This window comes from Apis laboriosa, unplaced genomic scaffold, assembly GCF_014066325.1.
Source record: "Apis laboriosa isolate Shangri-la unplaced genomic scaffold, ASM1406632v1 scaffold112_cov148, whole genome shotgun sequence".
Lineage (NCBI taxonomy): Eukaryota > Metazoa > Arthropoda > Insecta > Hymenoptera > Apidae > Apis > Apis laboriosa.
In genome coordinates, this window is record NW_025220865.1 from 1,498,088 (window position 1) to 1,524,191 (window position 26,104).

At 35.1% G+C, this 26,104-nt stretch overlaps 1 protein-coding gene across 4 annotated transcripts in view; it reads left to right on the top strand.

Annotated features, from left to right (window-relative positions):
• Positions 1–26,104, top strand: part of LOC122711302 — a 46,433-nt gene that overhangs the window by 12,914 nt on the left and 7,415 nt on the right. For 3 of the 4 annotated variants that reach the window (XR_006346073.1, XR_006346078.1, XM_043929920.1), the window contains exons 1-2: positions 19,744–20,268; positions 24,622–24,823. Coding sequence is in view for 1 of the 4 variants with exons in the window: in XM_043929920.1 (XP_043785855.1) it covers positions 20,238–20,268; positions 24,622–24,823 (233 nt within the window). In the remaining 3 variants the exon portion in view is untranslated. Of the gene's footprint in view, positions 1–19,743; positions 20,269–24,621; positions 24,824–26,104 lie in introns of those variants that run through there. The other variant, XR_006346079.1, reaches the window with a different exon arrangement.

Consider the following 26,104-nt stretch of genomic DNA (forward strand, 5'->3'; position numbering starts at 1 on the left):
AGAGATCCAAATTTTAATTATGTATAATATTTTAAACCAATGAATTCTTAGACTGGAAAATCGGTATATTTTAATATTTTCTATTGGTCAAAAAATAGAGAAAGTAAAAATTATAGAAAAAGCGATACCTTAAAATCAAGTTTACTTTTTCGCTGATCGGAACACTCAGGACGCAAAAGGAACAAGACGTATGCGCATGCGCAGTTGTATATTATCGAAATATAAACGAAGGAACGAACGGAATTGCTGGAATAGTATCACGTGGCATTAAGCAGTCGGGAAGATTTGCGATCGATGGCGCGTATTACTAGGTTCGATTTAAAAGAAGAGAAAGTCACTTATCGCGGGGATTAAACGGGGCAAATTGTTGCGAATCACCATTCCCTTTAACGATCCAATAAAATTCTACTCCCCACTGTACTCTTCATTATCCCGCTTCACCGATGAGATTATACCACCGATGCTCATGCGTATCTCTCCGAAGACATAAACCTCTATTTACGATTATAGTGGCAAGAAGCCGCGATATCTTGCGTATAAATTCCTTTGTTTTTGCGTTTCGGCATCCATCGTGTTCCGACTTCTCTTCTTATTTACGATTTTCACCAGGTTCTTACTGTTTTTACCCAACCCAATGTTATCCCAATGCAATTATATCAGGGTTTTTGGCAATTGCGCGCTTTCAGTTTTTTTTACTCAGGTGACGAGTATTAAATTCCGCCACTTTCGAATTAATATCGGATACGATTATTTTCACATTTCGCTTTTTCTAATTTTCGTTTATTCTTTTTAATCTTGCCATTTTATCCTATTTATCCTATTTTTATCTCTTTTATAAATATGAAATCAATTTTCTTATTTCCATCGTTTCCAAATGTCTCGAATAATGGTCCTTCGTTTCTGGGCGATATTTTTCCGCAACTTTTCAACGGCGAGACACCAATTTCCACAAACAGGCGCATAACAAACTTCTTTTCACGTGTTCGAGTGTTCGTGCAGAAGAAACGAGGAATGTTTACGAGATTCTCTCTTTTCTAGGAATGTACGAGGCAACCACCTCGCTTCTCCAAGTCGCCACGAGTTTTCTCGAGTTCCGACTCCGATCTTATTTGTAGAGGCAGCTATTATCTTCGAAAAACGCGGCTGAATAATGTCCGGGTTGGCGATGCGCCGGTGGAATACGATGTTTGATGAATGAAGGCGAAGAAGAAGAAGAAGCCGGTGGTGAACCAGACGGACAGGGTCTGGCTCGCTTCCTCTTGAATGGGGAAGAGCCGGAGGAGACGACGGCCGCCTTTTTAAAACTCTCGATCCCGCGTCGTTAGCCACCGATAATTCGTTCGCTCGTTTTCTCCGTATATGGCCGGCCAACGAATCGAGTTAACTCGTATTTATTCCCTGTTTCTTGCCTCCCTGTTGCTTTATGATGCCTATCCTCGTGTCGTGTAATTATTAATTCCCCGGGCAAAAAGAGATTTTGACTCGCTTCGTTTTCGGCCGAGGTGTCCGTGAAATTTGTATCCTCGTGTTCGTCGTGGAATAAAATTTAATAGGCTCTTGTACACTTGTACATATATATATATATATATATATATATATATATATATATCTCGAAGGAAAGAATCGTCGAATCTTAACAATGAACGTGAACCTCCTCCATTCTGGAAAGAGATGAGACTTGAGAGTAATTTTTCTAGATTGAATTTTCTGTGAATCGAATTTAAAAAAGCTTTTGAAAAAACTTGAAAATTTTTCGTATTATATGGATGGATCAGAATAGTATACATATTATTAAATGGAATATAATAGCAAAATTTATAGAATTATCCTTTTGCTTTTCAAAATCTAATATAATATAATAGCTAATATCCTTTTTTATTCCTAATGAAAGTATTTTTAGGATAAAATTTATAACATAAACTATGAGTTTCCTTTTTCGTCTTCCCCACCTAAAATGAAATAAAAGTACATATAGTAATCATATTAAAATAGACAAGATGTTGAAAGATGAAAAACGATCGAATTCAAAATATCAATGAACTATTAATTCAATTAAAAAAAAAAGAAAAAAAAATACAATTCTATAAAAAACCATTCTTATCTCTAATCATATCACTAATCCTGCGAAACAAGTAACGCGGTTCGTTGAAAATAGTAATCGTTCATTTCCGTTCCATTATCCGGTTAATTGTAGTACGTTAACCGACCGTTCTCTGAAATTTTACGATTTAACATCGAAACAACTGTAAAAGGATTATTCCGATTTGCACTCTAATTCCTCCATCCCCAAGGTCCGCTTCTCGTGCCCCATGATTCACGAGTGGCAATTATATTCGTTAATAACAGGTTACAACAATCGCTTCATGAATATTTCCTCGTTTTCTCGTCCATCAAGGATATATTCCTCGATCGGTGAGCAGAACCGGCAAGGCTTGTCCACCGCGTTTTTTCACCCACGATATAACGTTGTTACAGCATTTTTTCATATTTTCCTTTTTTTTTTTTTTCCTTCTCTTTCTTTCTCTTTCTCACAGCAAAGATCTCTCTCTCTCTCTCTCTCTCTCTCTCTCTCTCTCTCTCTTTGTATCCGCGTAGCGATTAATAATCATTTATTGACTCAGGAACTGTTCACTCCCACGCGTGACTTCCACGAAAGCACCGCGGTTTCAGATGACACCTGGTGATTTACAAACCGGCTGGGTTTATTTAATAACGCGAGAGGCTAGGGTATGAAAGGTACCCGGAAGATCGTTCGATGAAAGATATCGAGGGGTTCAACGGCACTTCGAATCGGTTGGTATTCTAGAGATAGGCATAGCGGCGAGCTGGCCTATCGTTGTTCAGCCAAAAACAGATATCTCTTAAGCTCGCGTTCTCACCGAGGCAACAATGAGAAAAATTGTTTTTTTTTTCTTTTTTTTTTTTTTTTCCTTTAAATTTAAGGTTTTCGTGGCGCTTCGTTGATTGATTCTAGAAACAATGTAAATGAGTTTTGATAAAAAAAAATAATAGCTTAAGAATTTCTTTTAATAGCTTACCTTCTTAATAGCTTAAGAAACTTTTATAAATTTCTTTAAAATTCGAGTCGCTTGTATTCTAGAGATAGCCAATATGGCGAACTATTAGTGTTCTGATAAAACTAGAAGTTTAAGCTGCGTTCTCATTGAAGCAGTAAAGAGAACTTTTTTTCTTTGAATTTAAGAAGCTTTCGTGGTTTTTTTTGAATCGTTTGATATTTCAGATATATTTCAGAAATAGACAAGCTACAGTATTGTTGTATTTTTTTTACCAAAAAGAGAAATTCTGATATTTCTATATTTTTTTATTTCCATTTCAGTCATTGCAGTTAGCATTATAACGTAAGAAAGTTTGATCAAATTTCGAATGATTTCATATTTTTGCATTTGTTGAAATCGGCCATTTTACATTCAGGAAAAAGTTAATATAATCTTATGAAATTTATGAAAAATTGACGAAAGTTATCTAATATAAACGAGATTTAAGGATCAATGAATCAGAGAAAGATCTTTACAAATGTTTCTTAATACAATGTCTAATATAACTTTGTAAAATTCAAAGTCTCTGATTATATTGCATTGCTTTGTAGGTCAGTGTTTGACAGTGAATTTATTGCTTCAATGAGGATGCAGCTTAACACCAATTGCGTGCATAGTCGAATTTCAGAGTGATATTTAGCCATCTTTTTTTAGATTTTTTTCGTTCGAAAAAATATGCATAAATATTGGATGCATAACAAACGTGTAAACTTTGGAATCTTATTTTCCATTATTGTTTTCTGAAACAGATAATGATGATGATAATATATACTTATGGAACATGTATATTAATGCATAATGATTTTTTTTGTTCGATTATAATTTCATAGTTAAAAATTATTATCACATTTAAGATTTATGCTAACGTCGTTAAAATTATTATGTAAACGACTAACTACATCTTTTTAAATTTATGCGATATAACTCAAATATTTATGTAATTCTTAGGTAAGAAAATACCAGTTTTAGATGAATAAGTTTAATGATAATTTATTTAATTGCGTTTTAAAATTAAAATTACGATATTTACAAAATAATTGCAGTAATTTTAAAGATAAACGACTTCCAATGTTAGAATAACGACTCTCCTCAAGAACTATATTTCTCCGTTTTTATTTTATTACGTACGAGGACATTCATCTTGCATCCTAACCTAAAATACCTATCTATCCATTCCTTTATCTCACTTAGTGAATAATTTCGCCAAAAGTCTATTATCCATTCGCCAATATTTCCTATTATTTCCTACTCCCTTTTAATTTTATTATTTATGTATCTTTTTCTTATTTCTTTTTTTTTTTAAATTATGCCTATATCCTAAAGAGAAAATAAATAAACCAATCGATCAACATGAAAAACACTATAGATAAATTATTCGTGGGACGAATAAAGAATGCACTTGGCATTTATTCTGCATAAGTTCAATGAATTTTCATTCATAATGAGAATTCTCACCACCATTGTCATATTTACTACGCAACACTTAGATGACGCGTTCGTTCTTTATCGCGAATACACCGCGTTACGTAACCTCAACATTTCTTACAACCTCGAATACCCATACGCATAGAAACCTTCGAAAGAATCATTTTGCACAAATTGAGAATCCACGAGTCAAGTTAATCTTCCCTATACACGTTTTCCTCTATAACAGGCCGTTCCCATGTAACTTTCTCTCGCTCGAACTTTTCGAATTCCCGAAAAGTAATCGATCGTTCTCCCTCTGTCGATTGTACACGAGCGCTATCTGCCGGTACGATCTCGTGATTAATTAAGATGTACGTCCGTGTCAAAGCGCGCTGGGGCGCGCGACAAAGAGCCGGCGCTATTGCGAAATCCCTTTTCTGGTCAATTTAATATTTTCGCTCTTTTGTGGAGGATGGCTTACCAAACGCGCTAGGTGATTAATGAACGTTCTGCGAATGAGAAAGTTCGATGAACGTGGGTATGCAAATCGTTCCGTTGGAGATAAAACGCCCTTTTTTGGGAGAGGTTGGAATCTTGGGAGCGTAGATTCTATGGTAGCAGGTATTCGAGGCGTGGGCCGATCGATCGATTCTCTTTGAATCAGGACGGATGATTCTCGTCATTTTTTTTCGTTTCTTCGTTCCTTTCGATGATATCGGGTATAAGAACTTGGATTATTTTATCGAGAAGGAAAGAGTTCATTTTTTAAGTAGGATTAGAATTGTCAATCGATGGATTATATTTTTGAAAAAGATCTTTTTTTTTGATTTTCTCACAAAAATTTCTCCATCATTTCGAACTTGATATATATATATATACTATATCGCTCTAATTCGTACAGTATCTTTCGTTTCGTCATGGAACTGATGATCGAGTCGAAGACTCCTCTATCTCACGACCAAGAAAAGGTGATCCATCATTCGTCGAGGAAAATGTACCTCGAGCAGGTGTAATGGTTGCCCAAGAAATAAAATAGTCGAGTAGATTAACGTAAGATAAAGCGCGATTTCATCATCTTGATTCACGTTTCTATGGGAGGAAAAACAATAATTGCGCGATTGAATATCGTTTTTCTAAATTCAAATACGTGGAACAATATCGAATATTGTTTAACCGCGAGGGAAAGATCGAAGATCGACGCAACGACTACGGGTGGGCGAACTCGTTACGACGTCTCATTAGTCAATGCCCGGTCGATTCGTGAAGTAAGGCGAAATTTTGCCACGAGAAGGCAAGGTTAAATAATGGATGGATACTTGGAAGATTGGTGGTAACGAGATAAAAAAGAGACGGATGCGTGGAAAAAGATTTTTATCCCGAGATATAATTTTATCTTTCGATGTTTAACACGAATGTAAGTATAATTTTATGGAAAAATTTTACATTTTTTTTATACTGCGATATTTATACCTCAAAAAAAAAATAAATAAATAAATAAAAAAAAATTTTGATACTTGACAATATTATTCGTTGCTTAAATACATATATATTTGTCATTTATGTAAAAATATATATTTGCATATTTTTTCGTAGATTCATAGACTTAATTATAAATTTAAAGTAGTATACGGTTACTTTATTTTACGTGTCCAATTCTAATTCGATGCAAAACTTAACCATAAAAATATCAGTTAAAATATTCCAGAATTATTCTTAAATTTAGGAATATATCCTAGACTCGACGCAGGTTTCACAGTATTCCTTTTATAACTATCATTATTTATACCACGAGGTAAAACACCAAGTGCCAATGCTAAGAATAAACAATTATATTTCGCATTAAGAACACGATCTCTTAACAAAACTAAATACTTTTCCATATGTTCATTTTTCATTCGGATCTTAAAGATAAAAAAAAAAAAAAAAAAAAGAAAAAAGAAAAGAAAAGAAAAAAAAAGAACAAAAAAAATTCACATCATCGTTTACGTTATACAAACAAAGGAAATGGTAAATCATTCCACGCAACCTCCCCCAGTACGGTATAATTCGCAAAAAAGCCTGCAATCAATCAAACTGGTAAATATTAAGCAGTTTCGTTTTAAAAGTAAAAGTTGCGCTGCAAGGTGGTTTAACGCAGTCGTATTGAAATTTATTTAAATCCGCGGTCGACGGGAGGATAAGGCATTGACAATACTTGGGGCCGAGGCTAACCTCATCCGCCAAGTAGCTTCTTAAAATTGTTTCTGTCCAACCTTTTGATTAATGACACGGTAGTCCCAGTTTATTCACGATACCACGTTTAATTGTGCCTCTCCTTTCAACGATGGAGGGCTCCCAGTTTGCATAGGTAAAACAGTTTATTTCCTCTCTGGAGAATAATGAGCGTACGTCTGGCACTGCCATTTACGAAGCATGGTATACCGTGATCGATACTATTGGCACGTACGCGTATTTATCTTCGACGAAAGAGTTCGAACCGTCATTTTTAATTAAGAGAACTCGTCCTCCTCGTTGCCTCTCATTTGGTTATCAATCGAACCGATCGATTCGTAATTACGTGGGCAGAACTAGTTTTATATTCGACAACTACATCCTGGCTTCTCTCGATGCTTTTTGTGAACGCCTTTTATGGCGGTGCGCGCATGCGTCGAGCTTTCAAAGAGCGCAAGGTGTCGCCCCAATCGTCCTGTTAATATGGGACTCTTATGGGAGATTTTACTCGAGCAAGATAATTCTTTTTTCTTTTTTTAATGAAAAATTTTCGCTTCTTCCATGTTTCTTATATAAACATATAAAGTAATTCAATTATTTTTGATATTAGTGGATCAATCAAAAATTTTTTTATTATAAAAAAAATAATAATTCCAATGAATTTTTGTTGTTTTATAAAAGAACGGAAGAATATTTTAATATTTTTAATTTTTAGGGAAGAATTATATCTAATCAAATTGAGAGATCTTATGATCAAAATTAAACAAGAATTTTAATCAGAGATTCGTACATTTATTCCCTTCAAGTTTCCAATTTCACAAGAATGATAGACATTTAATCTTTCATTTCAAATATCATTTTCGACTAGCTTCGCTTCTGTATATTTTAAGAAACTCAGATTGTTACGCGATTCCAAAAAACACGCGTATCTTACAGATCTAAAAAAAAAGATGCGTACGTTTCTGTCCAAAAAAACTTATTCCTATTACCTAATCGCGAAAATTTCCACTAAAATTCTACGTTTCTGCCGGTCGCATAATGCGTGAACCGTTTGGCTCGACAGACAGATCGTGCAACCACATCCACAAATTACTCGAATTTTACCGATAAACAGACGCATAATACCGAGAGACGCGAGAGTGGCGTGCGTGGGTGCCAGTATTTTCGTTCTAACCTAATTCAGTAGTTCTAGAGTTACATGGTGCCTTCCTAAATATAAAATCTAGCGCGAGCTTCGTTATAAAATATTCGATATTTTGCGCGTTTGCCTTTTTTTTTTTTTTTTTTTTTTTTTTTTTTTTACGCGAAACATTATACGAGAATCATCGAGAATAGTCTCCTAGATGAAAGATATATCTTCTAAAGATTTAAACGAATTCCTCGATATAAAACTGGTTGTGGATGGAACATATAGAGGAGGGGGAGAAAGAAGAGATCAGGTACGGTATCTCATTTTTCCGCATCTGTTACGGATATTTTAATTGCAAATGTTAGAAAGATATTCCTTTCTATTTTGTTCCAATTTGTGTTCCTTCGTATCACCGATATTGAATTTTATGATAATGAAATTTCGGGAATATTAAGTTACAAAATAAGTGAAAATGAAATTAGAAAAGATGAAGTTATATATGGTTATATATCGAAGTAGTCGTAAATAAAATTGCTTCATCTTTTGATTCGGAGGATATTTTAAATTTTATCACTGTCGTTACATCGCTATCGTTATATATATTTCACATATCGTGTTAACTTGACGTATTCTGTGATGAGATACGAATTTAATTTACAAATATAATTTGACATTTATTTGTTTCACAACGAGACGATTATATAGTTTCCACGATTATCTTCAGAAGAAGCGATAATTTTTACTAACTTTAAATTCAATATCTTTTTTAAACTTATCCACATCGAGTTAGAGATAATACAATTAAAGACTTCAGCAACACGTGAAGATATACTTTAAAACCGATTCACATAATATTCATAATTTATTACAACAATACTCTACTTAATATTCGCAAAATGTATTCCTTAATGAACCTTTTTCTGCTTCCTAAAAAAAAATAAATACAAGTGTCAGTCACACGAACAAATCATTAAGCGTTTCTCGATCAATTCGATCAGCCATATTTTCTCGAATTAGCGGGTATGGCGATCGAGCGTGGAGGAAGGGTAAGCTCGATCGCGATCACGAGGCCTCCTTAGAATGGGGGGGCCGCGTTCGAGAGGGACACGGGATCGAAGGTGGGCATCGAGACAAGGGGTGGGAGAATTTCCACATCGAGAGAGCTGCCAATCGCGATCGGCGGGTTTAACCTGTATCCACGATTGCCCATGCATCCAGAGACGGATTGCAACGGTGAAATAATAGTCTTTCTCTCTCTCTCTGTCTCTCTCTCTTCCCTCCCGCCTCCCTCTACCTCTTCCACCTTTTAAGCGTGCCTGTCCGCCTATTGACATTTACATTCGGGCATACCAGCCCGGGGGAAAAGTTTTACAAACGTGTCGTATCTCTCTTTCTTTCGAATCGTCCAATCAAAGTTCCAGAGAAGTGGTTTGTGCAAGTGACACCGACTGGTATTATACACGGTGTGTCCCCTATTCGATCTGTCTCTTTTTTGCCCGGCTTCTTCCAGGGAGATTGTTACCTATCGTCCTGCTTTATGCGAAAAAGATCGCTCGAAGGGCCGTTTCTTCGAACGCCTAGAGCGACGTTGCGGTAATAACTTGTGCGCAGGCGCGCGCGCATGCGTGAATAACGGCGGTTGATAACGAACCGATCGAAAATACTTTAGGGGAATTGAATACTTTTTTGTGGATGGATGTTAATACAATGATTCATTTTAAATTTTAAAAAAGGATTGGATAGTGTGTGTGTTGAATGCAAGCAAGTTACGAGAAATACGAGAATTGATGTTTCGTGAATGTTGAGGATAATTGGGAAACGAATATTTTTAGGTTAGAATGATAATAAGATATTTTAATCGATACATTTAAGATTAATCGTTTACTAAAACGAATTTTTATCAAGTTATTGCGATACAATCTCATCTTATTGCCAAACTGAATGAATTTGGAATTAGTTTTACTCGTTTAGATAGAAAATCGCCCACGTCGATGACACGAGATTTAGGATTGAATTGCGTCACTGCCAAATTAAAAGTGGTATACCTTGAATAGTTTCTCGAAGGGAAAAACCAGGAACAATTTAACGGTATTGGCAATTCAATATATTCCTTTCACAGATTTCTAGATGTGTGGGCGATCCAATTGGCCTAACCGTAAGGTGGCCCATCGATGGAATACAGGAAATACTTGTTTTCTCTTTTTTAGGCTTAGTAAAGGATTTAGAAACACCTTCAATCGTTCGAATCAACGTGGTTGATTCGTTTCGTCCATTTTCATTTGAATTTATGTGACAATTTGACGACTCTTCGTTAATATTTGTACGATATTTCATTGTTTTGACAATAACAATTGTCGATTCATAATAGATGATAATATTTTTAATTTGAAAGAATAAAATTAAAAAATCAAACATAACTCGATTTTATGTTGTCCACGTTTAATTTTCGAGATATCAGCAGAAATATTCTTAATATTAAAATTTCACAAACGTTTCAGATACATTAATGAAGAAATCCAACTAATCGAATCTAAATTTAAATTATAAAAAAATTCAATCTGTACGAGAAATATATATACTGCTATCGATATGTAATACGATAATAAAATGAAACAACGAAGGAATATAATATAATCTGTTATATATAGTTACAACAGAAACATGGAGCACACACTTCCTAAAGTGAAAGCTATATTCTGTTTTGATGGAAATCGACGTCTGTTTCCTGTGTCGAAACGGAGAAATATTCCTCTCGGCGGTAAATCAACAACATGCCGTGTACAACTAGATGCATGTTATTAAATTTTTATGTTCCATAATGATGCTTGCTTCGACGAAGGGAAAATACGATATGTATCTACGTTATGGAAATTATAACTCCGTGTCTGCTTTACTACACGCGTGAGAGAAAATTGACGGTGGAATTCTCCGGAATAATTTTATTTATTCAATAGAATTGAAAGCAAACATTTCATAAGCGATTAATACCATATATAACCAACGATGATATCTAATAATCTTTATTTGACGTTTCATTACATCGATCGTAGGAAAAATTCTTGCAAGAAATACGTCTTTCATGCGTTTCGTGCATGTAAATTTGTCATTAAGATATATAATTTTTAATTATTCATTAGAAACAATCTATTATCTATTACAATCTATTATAATCTATTTAAAACAACGAGCAACATACAAAGATAAAAAATTTTATTGGTTACATCAATATTGGGTAAAATGTGTATTTGAAATATTTTCTTAACCTTAAAATCACTTGTGTTAATTTGATTTGATATATATGTATATATATGTATATACATTAAATAATACATCTTCGAAGATTGTGAAATATACAAAATTTTTATTATATAGAATATTAACGATTAAGATTCTCTTGAATCGTATGTAAAATTTAACACACTTAAAAAGGATTGGAGAGCGTCAAGCAGCCAGAGTTTTGCATTATCAGATTTACATCCGTACCAATACGAATTTGGATTTACTCGAGATCAGAGCCATCAAGGCAAAATTGGTCCACTATGGAGGTGCATAAACAAGTTTTCGACGTATGCCAGTCTGTGTTTATATTATCGAGGATACGTCCTTCGAGTTTGACTCGTATACTCTCTTCATCGGTGAACCGGTTCAAACGCACGTATCTCTCGTCACGTTATTGGATAATTAATACATTGAAGCTATAGTAACTATATCAGAAAATATAATTTTGTATATTTATTCTCTGCCGATTATCATTTAATAATTATGATCACTTGTTCTAACGAGTTTTAACACGCGCAAGAGTTGTGTCGAAATAAGTTTGAATTTCGAGAAATAAATTACGTAAATATGGTAATAGATGAAGTTGATGAAGATTAACAAGTGTGACTAAAACGTGAATCATTAAAAAAAGATTGTAAGAAAAATAGCGATTAAAGTTTGCATCGTAAGCAATTGTCAAATTAACATAATTTGTGATAATGACTTACACTACATGGAATAATTTAGATAATTCATATACAAGGAATTTATGTGGACAATAAATTCTGAATGAATAATCATGCAAATATATGTATCTGAATTATTACATCAAAAAATTAAGGAATTGGAAAAATGGAACTAAAAAACTAAAAAAGGAATAATTTATACCAAATATGAAGAAATCTAAATAAGCTGGAAGAATTTCATAAAGATTGTATGAACATCCAGTAATATGATTAGAATTCAATTTGAATTTCAAATCTTTTGATAATCTAGGTTTAATTTCTTGAGATGTCCTGGTTTTGAATCTTTCAGTAAGATCTTCAGATAATCTGTGATCATTAAAATAATCTAGTTTTTTATTTATTGATTCTTTTATCTTTTGTGTTCTTAAGATAATTCAATTATTCAAGCCTTGAGATGAGTCAGGTTTGATTTTATAAGCCTTATGATGGCATCTTATATCAGTTTACTTCTAGTTAATTATAAAGTTCTTATCTTTAATCCTATACTTTTAGGATAATTCATCTCTAATATTGTAAGCCTTGGAATTATTTAATTCAATTTATACCTTATAATGATATCATTTTGATTCTACATTTTAGGTTCTAATTCTAGTCTTTCTATTATGAATCTATCTCCAATTCTATCTCAATTAGAATATTTCAATTCTGATATAAATCTTGGGATAAATTGACTCAGAATTTCTTTTGAGACTTAATTCTAGCCATCTTTCATAGAGTATATAATTCTAGCCATAAAATCCATCTATAAACTTGTTCTTCAACTCTAATATTCTAAAACTTGGAACGATGTAACTTGACTTTTATATTTTTAAAATAGTTTAAGTTCTCTAGTCTTTTTTATAACTCAAAAATATTAAACTTTGATCCAAATCATACTTGAAATTTCACATTCTAAATTTAAACTCATACTTTATTCTACCCTAATAGAGTACTTCTACTCTGCATAGAATTACATTTCCCCTTATCAAAACTGCTGTCAACAGAGAAAAGATGATGCGTAGACGTCTTAGTCGCATATAAGTTTGTTCAATATCGTGGAGGCGTATATTATATCCCGCATAGGTTATGCCACCCCGCCTACTTGCACGACGTGTCCCAATACCTGGCAGCGATATGTCAACAACTACTTTCCACTCCTCGTCCTGTGCCACCAGGTTTTATCTGCTACGCTCATGGAACGACATTATGCCGGCCATGGCGACAGACCATGAGCATACAACACGGTTGACAAGCTGCCATTTTAACGTGCGATTACGCTTTTTAATACGCGTTCGAGCGGAAAGAGGAAACCATTGTGTTGCGCGTGTACGTGCGACAATCGGATTTATTTAATGGTCTCTGGATATTTAGAATATTCTATCTATTCGTTTCATTTATTTTTCATCGATATCGTTTTACTTTCGATCTATATCGTGGTTTATCAATTTTGCGTAGAATTGAATATCGATAACGAGAATCATTAATTCTCTCTTTCTCTCTTTTTTTTATCGTAATTCATGTGTACAAATTATGGATAATTTCATCCACTCGTGATTTCTCACAGTTGATTCACATTTGAATATCAACAGCGTATTGCTCTGATTATACTCACCTACGCTTTCTATTCGAAGACAGTAGGTGGTTGCTGTTTTTGAACATCGAGTTCAAAAAACATAATAAAAATATCTTTGAAATATATGCAAATTATAAACAGAATATCCGTGATCCAATTTTATTCCGGTAATATTATCTAGATAATGTAAGAAAAGCTATGTACGTAGATGTTCTTTTTATTGCTCGTGCACTCGATATAAGACACAAAATATATTCCAAGCTGTTAGCCGTATGACACAACTAGAAAATGTTTGTAGGTATTCGAATCATTTGGCAAACCTGCCGTGACTGTTAACATCCATCGTTAATTGCAATTACAAAATCTTCTCGTTAAAAGTAAATTCGTGCTATAAATTTGTTGTCTTCTAAGCGATGTATACATGTCTATGTTGAAATGTATCATTATTTTTATTAATACAGGTTATATCATCATCGTTAATCTTTTAAATTACTATTACTCTTATTCTTTTTGTACTTTTCCTTTTTTTTCATAAAAAAAGCAATAACAAAATATTTTTGATTACCTCATGTTAATTATTTTTATGTAAAATTATTTTACATCCATAATTTTGACTTTAACCATGTAAAACAATAGTAAAAAATTCAATTATTACGAGAATTTAATAAAATAATTTAATATTATATTAAATTATATACAAAATATTAATGTGCAATAAGCACTTTTATACAATTTTACTATTATACGTAATTTTAAAATAATTTCATAAATGAAACTTTCAATTCCCAATACTTATCCAATCAACTATCATACTGGATAATCCACGTAACATAGCAGACAGAATTTCCTCCCTAAACGATCGTACGCGACGTCAGTTGATGAACGCTTGATAGCAGAGCGCGTAATAAATCGCATGCATTAACAGATGGACGTCGCGGATGGACGGACGTGACTGAGAAGAGAAGAGATTGCGCGACGTCCGGTGGCACGGTGTGGGAAAGCCGAGATCTTGTGAAGGTTTCAAGGCTCATTAACCCACTAGATAGCGCGTTATGTCGAGAAATAGCGAGTTCGACCGTGGAATATGCGCTTTCGCAGGCGAATATTAATTATTGTAACATTTATTCGTTATAAGGATCTGTTATGAGTAAATAATTGTTAGACGATACGAAACTCAAGTTTTATCTTATTTAACGAGGATTGTGAAAACGAAGAAGAATCGAAAGTTCATTTCTTTATAATGATTTTTGTGCGTATGAACGAATCGATACTGGATTATTATTAATTATTATTAATCAATTGTTATTAGTGAGAGATCTATAGTTAGATAGCTTATGAATCATAATTAACAACATACGATATTTTCAAGAGATCTAAATAGTACATATTTGTTAATCGTGCGCAACATAACCTAACTTTGATGATGAAATGGAAACCAATAGTTAAGAATATTAATTCTGCGATCAAGTACAAAAATGTATACGAAGATAGTGTCTATTAATTAGAAAAATAATTCTGATATAGTTCTGAGAATTGTTAACATTATCACATTTACTCTTAAACGAGAGTGAGAAAGAATAAAGAAAAGTAAATAAGAAGTCGTCGTATATTCTTTGACGAGATATAAAAAGATATAAAAATTAATTCGGTAATAAATTTCAGGAAACGGTAAGGGTGTGTTTGCATTTACAATCGAACAAGTATGCACAGAGATAGATCATAAAATTTATATTGGTTTTTGGTCTACTGCTTGAAGTAGACATTCCATTCAACCTAATTAAACCTAATTAGTTTCTGATAAATAAAATTTCAGTGAATCTGCCTTGTCAACCTACCAGTGCATTTAGGAATGGTTAACTAGCTTGTGGTTTTTGTATCGTAGCAGAAATGTTGAGGTGGAACATAAAGTTTTTTTACTATATGCAGATTGCAAATATTTCTACTCAATGTGGTTGTGATATAACCGCTTGTGAGTTGTTCGATGTGGATGAAAGGTTGCTTTCATTAGGGAATATTTCTAGTCAATGTGGACGCGACATAAACGTTGGCTTTAAATATATGGTAATATATTCATATAAGTAAGTTCTCTTGTACATGATTGGACATATAATGCAACATATTTTATGACGTTTTCGAACGTATATAATGCTGCCAATACATGGTAAATAAATGTCATCTGTCTTATAAATACTAATATTACATCATAACTATATAAATGTATAGATTTTTAAAATTATTATTCTATAATTTTATGATATACAAGTTGATGTTTCATCATCTTTGAAAAAGATCAAATCGTTGAATTTTGAAATCGATTATTTCTCGGTTAATTCCAATTTTTTATTTTGTATTATTTTTATAGTTTCTCTAGCTTAATGATATTACAGGGCAAGTAATTAACGAGAAAAAGATTAGTAATCGATCTCATTTGGTCACGAAAAATATGTTAAGTAACGATTTCGCGTTTGTGAGGTAAATATTGGTTGCCATATTGAATTCTTAGGTGCAGCTGTTAATCATCATGGAATTCGCGCGAAAAATTGCAAACGCGTGGCGCGCCTCTGTTCCTACTTTTTCTTCCTTCGTTTATGGCGAACGAGTAATTCCTCTTAGATAGATAGATAAGATGAGCAAGGAAAATTGTTGTACTATTAATTAAGATCGTAAGATAGTAATAACAAGAATATAATACAAGATGAAATAACATTTTTTTCGATGAAATTTTTAAGAAAAAAATTAACTTTTTTCTAACACCTATTATTATTATATGTTTCTTAATCTTTTTAATCTGCAAACATCAGAAACTTAATTAAACGCAGGATTTCAACTAGACATAAAAATATCAAGTATTTAAATATAAATTCCACTTGAAATTCCTCGCTATTTTCACACTTAATTGGATCATTTTGCACATACAATTTTCCATTACATATATATATATATATATATATACATATATATTTTCTTGCAAATAACATTTCTCCTTAATTCGATCACAGCTATCCTTCCACCTTCCAGGCCAAGTTTCAGGAACATTAACTCCAAGATTTACATTACATGTTTCCTCTGTTCCTTCTACCGTAATACATTTCTATTTTCTTCAAAACTCGCCACGTACAGAACTCGTTACCGGTGCATACGTAACCCCTGTCCGTGCTACATATCAACCAGTTAAACGGATAATTGGAGCTGGTCGCTATCCAGCTTAAAGACGTCTCATTGTGCTGCAACAGCGTTTCTTGCGACATTGGTGGTAAGGCATAGTTAAACACGCAGGCATTAGTCGTTGCATACGTGCGAGCAGACGAGATATAGTCGTGATATAGTCGTGGTGTAGTTGTTCCCTTGTGAGCTGAAATAACGAATAAAAGAGGGCGCTAGTGTAACACGGTTCGTTGATCGTTTAAGGAATTTGTAAATGTAAATTAAATATCGCTATGATCTCTTTGATTTTCTTACTTATTGCATACTTATGTTGAATTTAATAGGAACTTTTTTTTACATGAAAATTTGAATATATCGAATTAATTAATTTTAGCCAAATGTTGAGTCGATGTTTTTTTTTTTCAAAACTTTCTTTTTAACTAACTATCGTTTTTTGAATACAATGTAAATTTTAGAATGATCGTATAAATTTTGAATCTTACCACTCGAATCTGATTTATTTAAACATAAAATCAATCCGTCTTCGTTTGTTCAAAGATTCCAATAATATAATTCCTCTGATACCTATTGTTAGCTTATTTTGTATTGTTTTAGAGAAAGAGAAGCTTTCCTTTCCGCTACTAACTAAGAATCGTTTAACCGTTATTTATCTGGAATCATTCTTGGCTTACGAGTTGTTTAAAAATGTCTCGATTCGTGGATATCTATTGTTAGCTTATCTTGTTATTGCAGACCAGGGCTGATCCCCTGGTTGGATTCTAAAATGGTTCTATTATTGCATAATCGAATTTATTTCTACCTTAGGAAATTTACTTATTCGAATCGATTCCACGATGCATTTAATTTTATTCAATAATTTCACTTATATCATTATAATTCTTTCGAAAGCAAAACAATTTGCAAAAATATTCTTTTTCGATTGATAATATTGATTAAATTTTGAATGGAAGAAAAATCAAATTAATTTATAAGTTTATCAATTTTCACAGACAAACTTTCATTTCCAAGAATATTCCCGCAACGTTTCTGGATCTATTTTCTAAGACATATCAAATCACCCGATACAAGAGGCAAACAAATATTTTAAAACGGCAGTGAACAAACTTGTTACCAAATGTTTCCGACTATAATATTAAATCTTGTGTTATTTCAGCGTTTTATAGGCGGTAATGGTATAAGGTTTCCAGATATAATTCAAGTTTTGGGAGCTACTATTTTCGATTCTCGTTCATTTCGTAAACAGCCCGACCCCACATAGGCAAAACCTGTGTGTTCCTCGGACGATTTAACATTGTCGGTGTTCTGTTGGCAGCACTCAAGATGGCCGATTTTTTGCTCTCATTTATCCGGTTGTTGCACAGCCACCACGGCAACGACGTAATTTTCTGATCAAGCCAACAAACTGTTACAATGTTCCTCCGCTATTTCTGGATTAACTTCTTTTTAAGCCAGGAATTCGAGCAAATACTACGACACTCTACTCCCTCCCTTCCTCCAATGTTTGCCTAATTATCATCGAGTCATCCCAATTAAATATACATAATCTCCTTTATTACTTTTTAAATATTGTCTCAAAACGTTCAAAAGTGAATTTTCAGAAATTATTGAATCTCAATGAAATTGATTATTTTTTCCTTTAATCCTTTTACATTTACGAACCATCTACGGTTGAAGAACAAGACATTTCTTTCTTTTTTTAATTCTTCAAATTTGAATAAATCATCTTAATTCTCCTTTAAATTCCAAATTCTTTCAATTAAACATTTAACACATTTCTTTTTCGAAATCACTATTCAACAATTTCCAGATTCCACGTTACTACTTTCCAAGTTCGCACGATGCCCACGGCATACGTGTGGGCCATTCCGCTTCTCCAAAGGTTAATGCACGTTAATGCACCTTCAAACGAGCAAGTGCAATTATTCATCCATGAGCTAATCGATCCGTTTCAATCAAGCGCGTTAATCATTGGCGAGCAAATGGTTTCGACTCGTCGCGCACCTTGCGAGTCAAGGGGTCACGCGGGGAGTGGGGGAGGCAGGGGAAAAAGGGAACGAGAGGAGATTGAAAAAGGGGAAGGAACCGGTTGCACGCGGCTCGATTCCTCCCCGCTGGTTCACGGGGTTAAATATACCCTCGCGTTTCGCATCACTCGTGTTCGCGAATTGAAAAGAGAGAGAGATGGTTGGGGAGGAGAAAAGTTCGAAAGAAACGATATATATATATATATATATGTTATAAATCGCGGGCGAAGAGGAAGTGGAGAGAGAAAAAAAGAAGGGAAAGGATGACTGGTGCCAAAATATCGGATTTGGACCACACCCATGCAAGAAAAAAGAAGGAAGATGGGAGAAGGAGAGACGGAGCGCAGTATTTTACGATTGGGATGGAAATAGAGAGTGTGGATTTTATAAGATTCGAAGAAGTGAGTTTGAAGCGGATAATTAACCCTTTCTCTTTAGTAGTTAAACTAAAAAAGAAAAATCTCTTTAATCTCATCTCTCACGATTTAAAAATTATTCTTTCTTCTCCTTTAAAATTTCTCGAAATTTCTGGAATCTCGTATCGTCGAAGAAATAATTAAAAAACACCACAAAATTAACAATTTATAACCTTTTTCTCTATCGAGAATATACAATAAATCGATACCTGCGCGTCGATCGCATTAGGATCCATCATATATATAATTCCATCGTCCAAATCTAATGTCTAAACGCGCGACAGTGCGCGACAAGACAAAGATGAGCAGCAAGAGACGGACCCAGCGACGGGAGAAGGAGCGAGAGAGAGAGAGAGAGAGAGAGAGCGAGTCACGCGATGAAAGGAAGATCGAAGGGGGAAAGAGGCGCAGAGAGAGAAGGTTTGAGAGACGTCTGCTATTACAGAGCACCTCCGTGGTCACGCCGCACAGCCCGATATGGAGCAATCTCAGATTTCCAACCGCCCAAATCAAGAATATACGCCCCCGCCTCCTCTCTTCTTCCCCCCAGGGAAGGGGGGGAGGACCTCTGCCGTCCCTCTGCTCATCTCGCTCCCTCCTTCCCCTCTCGGGCGGAGGTGGAGGCGCTGCTCGGGGTTGGTGCTTGGCCGGCCGTGCTAGTAACAGTGCCAAAACTGCCTCAAAACGGACTGCTCCGTTCTCTCTCTCTCTCTCTCTCTCTCCCTTCCCTCTACTCTTTAGCCCCTCTCTCTCTTCCTCTTCTTCTTCTTCTTCTTCTTCCCTCTTTAAGTATCGATGCTCCCGTGCGGATAACCACCCATCCCAGACACGTGCCCTCTATCCGCCTTCTTACTTACCTTCCTTCCTTCGACCACCGTCTCCATTCTGCACCCAGCCCATCCACCCGATCGGCTCGCTTCTCCCCGCTTTTCCAACCTCCCCGAGTGGCACTACACGTTAACGTGACGGCCGAGACAACAAGTGTCCGAGGATCGCGTGATCGCACCGGGTTCATCGCACCGATAGTTAGTACGCGTCCTATTCCTCGAGTACGTGCCTTGTACCTGTGGATGTACCTGTTCGCCAGTGGCGTGGATCGTCGTCATCGTAATCATCGTCAACTACATCGTCATCATTATTATCCTCGTGGAATCGAGTCAGATCAGGCCAGAGGAGGAAAGATTCGGGGATTGAAAGATTCGAGTGGTCGAGTAGGACGAATGTTCGTCGCCCATCGTTGTTGTCGATTTACGGCAAGGAAGAACGATCCTTCATGTTGCCAGAAAGCAAGTTTCCCGTCACAGGTAAATTCGAACGATAGAAGAAGCGGCGGCGTGCGTTGTGCGAGTTGATGGTGTAACCGGGCCAGTGGATCACGGTCCATCCGAGCACCCTTTTCAATATTTCACTCTTTCTGCTTTTCTATCTCTTTCTCTCTCGAGTTCGAGTTCAATTTTTCAATACGACTCGATCCATCGAGATCGAGATCGAGAAATCACCACGATATCCCCTCGATATCGCGTCGCCTTGACATATTCCTCAGCATTGCAGCTGACTTACCGTTTTTAACCTACTTGCGCCCCTGCCAATTACAGTCCAAACGCATGCTCGGCCGCGTGTGCGGCCACGAATCCGTCTTGTCCACTTGTTGCCCGTAATCCCGTACGCACACGCTTCCCCCATGGACGCGATTCCCACCTCTCCTCTCCTTCGTCCTTATACCAATTGTCGAATTATCATTTCCAATACCATTTTCCACGTTAAAGAATAATAATAATAATAATAATGATAATATCAGGTTTCCATTTTGCACCCATCCGACCTTGGATAATCAAAAAATTGCATATAGCACAGTTTTTGCAGTCGAAGATAAAATTGAGTCGTTCTCCAATTAGCGCCAATAATTGATTTCACGAACGTCCTATGGGACATTGGGTGTCAATTTGTCTTGGAAGGAGGTTTTGGAGGAAGGGAAAATTCTCGTAGAGGCAGCACACCCGGGGTTAACCGGCGCGGCTGGTTTTAGTCAGGTTGGGCGTAAATGGATAGTTAGGGGAGCACGAGGCAGAGAGCACGAAAGTGTCTCAACGGGCGTAGTCGTAAAGATACACCGCGGTGCTCGGCCCCGTCATCCATAATCCCAAATATGGAGTGAGAAATTTGAGAGAACCGAAAATAGTGGCGCTACGCCAACCGCTAAAAATAGCCAAAAAATAAATTGTAGTTACGCGGCCGCCTGCATCATTCTATAACTGGTCTTCAATGAATCGGGCCACCTCCCTCGCACACGCCGTTATTAATACACCATCACACGTATACACCGGGTCGGTAAGCTATATTGCTCCCGTTTTTGGACCGAGTTTTAGCGGCGAGAGTCGAGTTTGGGGATCGTTTTACGCTCGAGCCAGCCTTCCAAGCTAGAATGTATATATACAGGGTGTTAATAATACTCGAAATACTGTTTGAGTAATTGTATCGAAGTAAGGTGTTACACCCGGATGAGAATTTTAAACAGATGTTATTTAATTGCATTGGGAAAATAATAATGGTATCTTTTCACTTGGTAATTTTTGTATGTGTATTTGTGAGACAGTTTCGAAAGGAAAAACGCGATCAGAGATCGTTTATTAAGTATAAGGGATATTGAAATTTGCATCAAGTCGAGAAAAGTAATTCGTTTCGAATTGATCCTTCAAAGGTATTCCACGAATGTGTCGACACCTTGTATAAAATCGATTCGGATTGAATTCTCTTTTCGCTCGTGTTAGGCGTGTTTTATGTCCGTCGGCGATGTGGGTGGATAAAAGCCGAGGCGGGACTTTCGCTTCGATTAATCTAACTCGCGCGACGCTGCACCGTTTAATTTTAAATGACACGTGTCCGGGGTTATTAGAACTTTTGTTGCACGTGCCGCGAAGGAATTGCTAGCTTCGAATCGGATAATTCTTTTAAGATGAAAAATCTTCGATTTCTTGAATCGAGGTCGTTGCAATTTTCATTGCATAATATTTATAAGGAGGTGAATTATTGAAAGATAATGTTTTAATTTATTTCTTTCTTTTTTTTTTTTAGTATTATTGAATTTGAAACGAGTCAAATGAATTGTTTGCCTGAAAAGAACGGAAAGTATTATTTATAACGGAGAGGTGATATAAGATGACATAAATATACAATTTATATTTGGTACAAGATTTATTGCTGACGTAAATGAATTTATTTTTGTTTTTAGATTAGAAGGATCATTGTCACAATTATTCTCGATACAAAAATAAATTCTTTCATGTAAAAAATAAATAAACCATGAAAATTCTAAAATCTTTGAGAATAGAGTAGGTCACGAAATTTAGAATGTTTAAACGAAATAATAAATTTTAATTGTTTTGATTCTATTAATTATACGTACGTTAAAAAAAACTTGTACGATACAAGTTAAAATTTTATCATTAACGTAAAAAATAAATAAAATTTAATTATTTTTCTCTCCCAAAATTTCTCCAATCGTGCTTTATTTATCCAATTTTACGTACACGAACAATATCGCAATATTCACGTATAAAAATTATGAAAATTTTTATCGCATAACCTTTTTTTTTTTTATTTTATTTCATTTCTTTCGAAACTCTTTTTATTTCCTTCGACCGTTTCACATTCGCTGTATTCAAATTTCACGTTCCATGTTTGGCTCTGGTTCCACAATTCGAACATTGTTGCACCTAACCTCGACAAATGGATGGTGTACAACTCGTGAAACCCGATCGACTAAGGCCAAGTACGGTCCAGCAATTGCGGGTGTTGGGTGGATCGTACTCGTGTCCGTGTTTCTATTTTCGAGCGTGAATATTTTTATCCGACAGTGGCTGCAAACTCTCTATGTTACAATACTCTTCTTCATCTCTCCTTCATCAGCTTACACTCTCTTTCTTTCTCTCTCTCTCTTCCATTTCCTTCTCTTTTTTTCCACATCTCTCATTTCCGCTCCCGTTCAAGAGTTACGTCTTTCTTTGATATCGTCTCGTCGCGACGATCTCGTTTGAACGTCGTCCACGGTCGAATGGTACACGTAGTCTCCCCTTTGCTTTACAGATAGTCGTCCATTATCAATTAATCATTATTTCCTTTCGTTAAATTTATCCCGCTTTGAAACGTGCGGGATGCCAGAAGATCGATGACGGCTCAAGTTTGAGGTTATGTGCGAGATCGACGAAGGTTTCAAACGCAGTTGAATTACTCGCGTTATATCTTTAATACGTGTTGAATACGTGTCTTCAAATTTATTAATTTTTTTCTTTGATCATTTTATAAATAAAATTTCATCGATTGGAACTTCAAAATCACTTTAAAATTATAATCTTCATCTTCTTTTTTATCTTAAATTTATTACTTTCATCTGACTAAAAGATTTCTTTTTCTTCTGAATAATTCATGCTCTTTTTAAAATTTTCTATTTTAAAACTAAAACTCTTAACCAAAAAATTTCTTTTTCTTTCTTTATACTCGCAGATTAAACGATATTTTTATCGCGTGTAAATATTGAAATTTCCTAACCTAACTTTCCTTTTTACCTTAATCAAAATTTTTCTTTTCCCTTTTTTACCGACACTCGCGCACAAATTTACAATGTTTTCGCAAATACCTTCCATGTCCTTCTATTTCTGCGTTTATTATTACACGCGTTAAACCATGATACTATATTTATACGTAGCGGATCGACGTTTCGATGAGCTTAAAGGAGCATTACGAGAAAATTATACATGACAGGTGTGTAGAGGCGAGTTGAAAAGCATTCCTAAGCCGATCTTCGAGTCGTGTAATACGCGGCAGCTGTCCGTTTCCCTTTTTATACGATTTCGAAGCCTTGGACACACTGTGGCCGTCGCGCCCACATGTTAAAACTAATCTAACTATGCTGCAATTCTCCCGCACAATCTGATGACAATCTGCATGTGGGCATTTGTTTGGTTTCTTCCATTTCTCACGGCTGTTACGCGTGTTCTACGATTAGAAACCGCGTGGAAACACTGGACGAACGTTTATGGTTAATCGGACATTGTTTCATTAAAATGAGAAGGTTATGAATATTCCGCAATATCCAGGTTGCATGGTGGCGGCGCTAATGTCAATGCGGTGCCCACGCATAACCTTTACTTCGGATAATACGAATCTATATACATATGATTTAGAGACGAAACGGAAAGTTAAAATTCGTTGGCGCGAATGTTATGATGTTGCATGTTGCGGGCTGGCCAACTGGCTGTGAATTTGTAATAAATTTTATGCACTTTTGGCACAAAATTTTGTGTTCATTTCAACAAATGATCGATGATGGAATAAATGATATCGAATAATTAATTTACATTATCTATAGAATCTAGTAATTTTTTATCTTCTCGCGCAACATAAAAAAATTAATTTTATTTAAATAGTTTGATTCTCAATTGAAAAACTATTTTAGTAATTATGATAATTCATCGATTCCAACATAACCAATCATATTTGTTGTTCTAGGAATCATTAGAACCTTGCATTTATTTTATTTATATTTTTGAAGAATATTAGCAATGAGCATATTGAAAATCATTGCGTTTTAAACATTATTTTACTTATGATTAAATCTATTAATCGTTCGATTCTAATCAATTACTTTTTTGATGCTGTAGGGGGCACTATGCAGACCGAGGAAATCGTGTCTCGCACACAATCTACTGGTATAGACGGTGGCCCCACAGACAGCGCCTCTTTGCAGCATCATCTGCATCACACGTCGCACATAAAGTGTCCGTTGCCACCTCTGCTCCACATGGCAGTGAAGCAGGAGCCACAGGAGGAGGAGGAACGAAGTCGTGACACGAATGCGTTGAGGTGAGGCTACGATTATGGTAATCGCCACTTCCCATCTCCCTCGATCCTATCTTTACGCTTTCACTCGTAAACACCCATCTTAGATAGCATCGATCACGCTTTCTTTCGAATTATTTTTCCCTTTAAAAATGAATCATTGTGTTTAGGAACAAGGAAAATTTTATTTTACTTGTTACGTAGATAAGAATGATCGTAATAATATAGGTTATAATTTTAAATAATCCTTTTTTAAAGAAACCTAACCAAACTAAATGACTTTATCAAAATCAAATAAAAAATTACATTGTAATTATATACTTTGCCACATAAAATTTAGAAATTTGTTGAAATTCGAACGAATCGATTAAAATTGTGACTGGTTTGTGATTCCATGGTTTTGGCGGGAAATTTTGTAATAAACGAATATATATGCAAAATACTTGAAATTTCTTCGAAAATGATTATAAAACACGTTCGAAAAGATGAAACGTACATATTATCGCGAGTTTATGTCGAATCAACGTACCCAAACCGGGCCCACGAAAGAAAACATTAGTATTCCTCGAGCAAGGTAAACGCTCGTGCCGACAGCCCGAGTTGTGTTATTATCGTATCGGACATAAATCATATAAGAAAGGCATTAGTTATTATTATTATCGCGTGTTGCGCATCGTAACGAGATAAATGTATCTCGTCATAACGAAATAAAATAATACCTTGTCAGCCTGTTATTACGCGAAACGTAATTTTTCTCGGGTTGGACGATCCCGATGGCGCTTACGATGAACGACAGATTATTATTTTTTTCTTTTTCTTTTCAAAAATTAGTATAGCGAATACGATCATCTCGAGTCGCGTAAAAGTAATTTATACGTGTGTTCAGAGGAACGATGGAAACGTGAGCTCAGTAACGTCACAAAAGCTTGGATCACACGTGTTATTATACAAAGCCTTTTTTTTTATTATTCATTTTCTTAATACCCTGAAAAAATTTAAAATGAATGAAATTTCGTCCAAAATTAAACGGAGAATTTTAAACGTGGTAAGTCGAATTATAATAATAAAATCAATCGTCCCTTTTTATTTTTTCTTTTTTTTCAAATGTATTTATTCATTTGGTAGATATAATTTGGAGGAAAAAAAAAATTTTTGTTCACTATTATTACCTGCATTCAGAAGTGTATAAAAATTATATATAGAAATCGTAAAGGATAATAAAAGTTTTTTGAAAGGGATATTGTATCGCTTGACCACTTCGATGCGATTTATGACGTTTTACGGGCGTTTATATCGCGCAGAAAA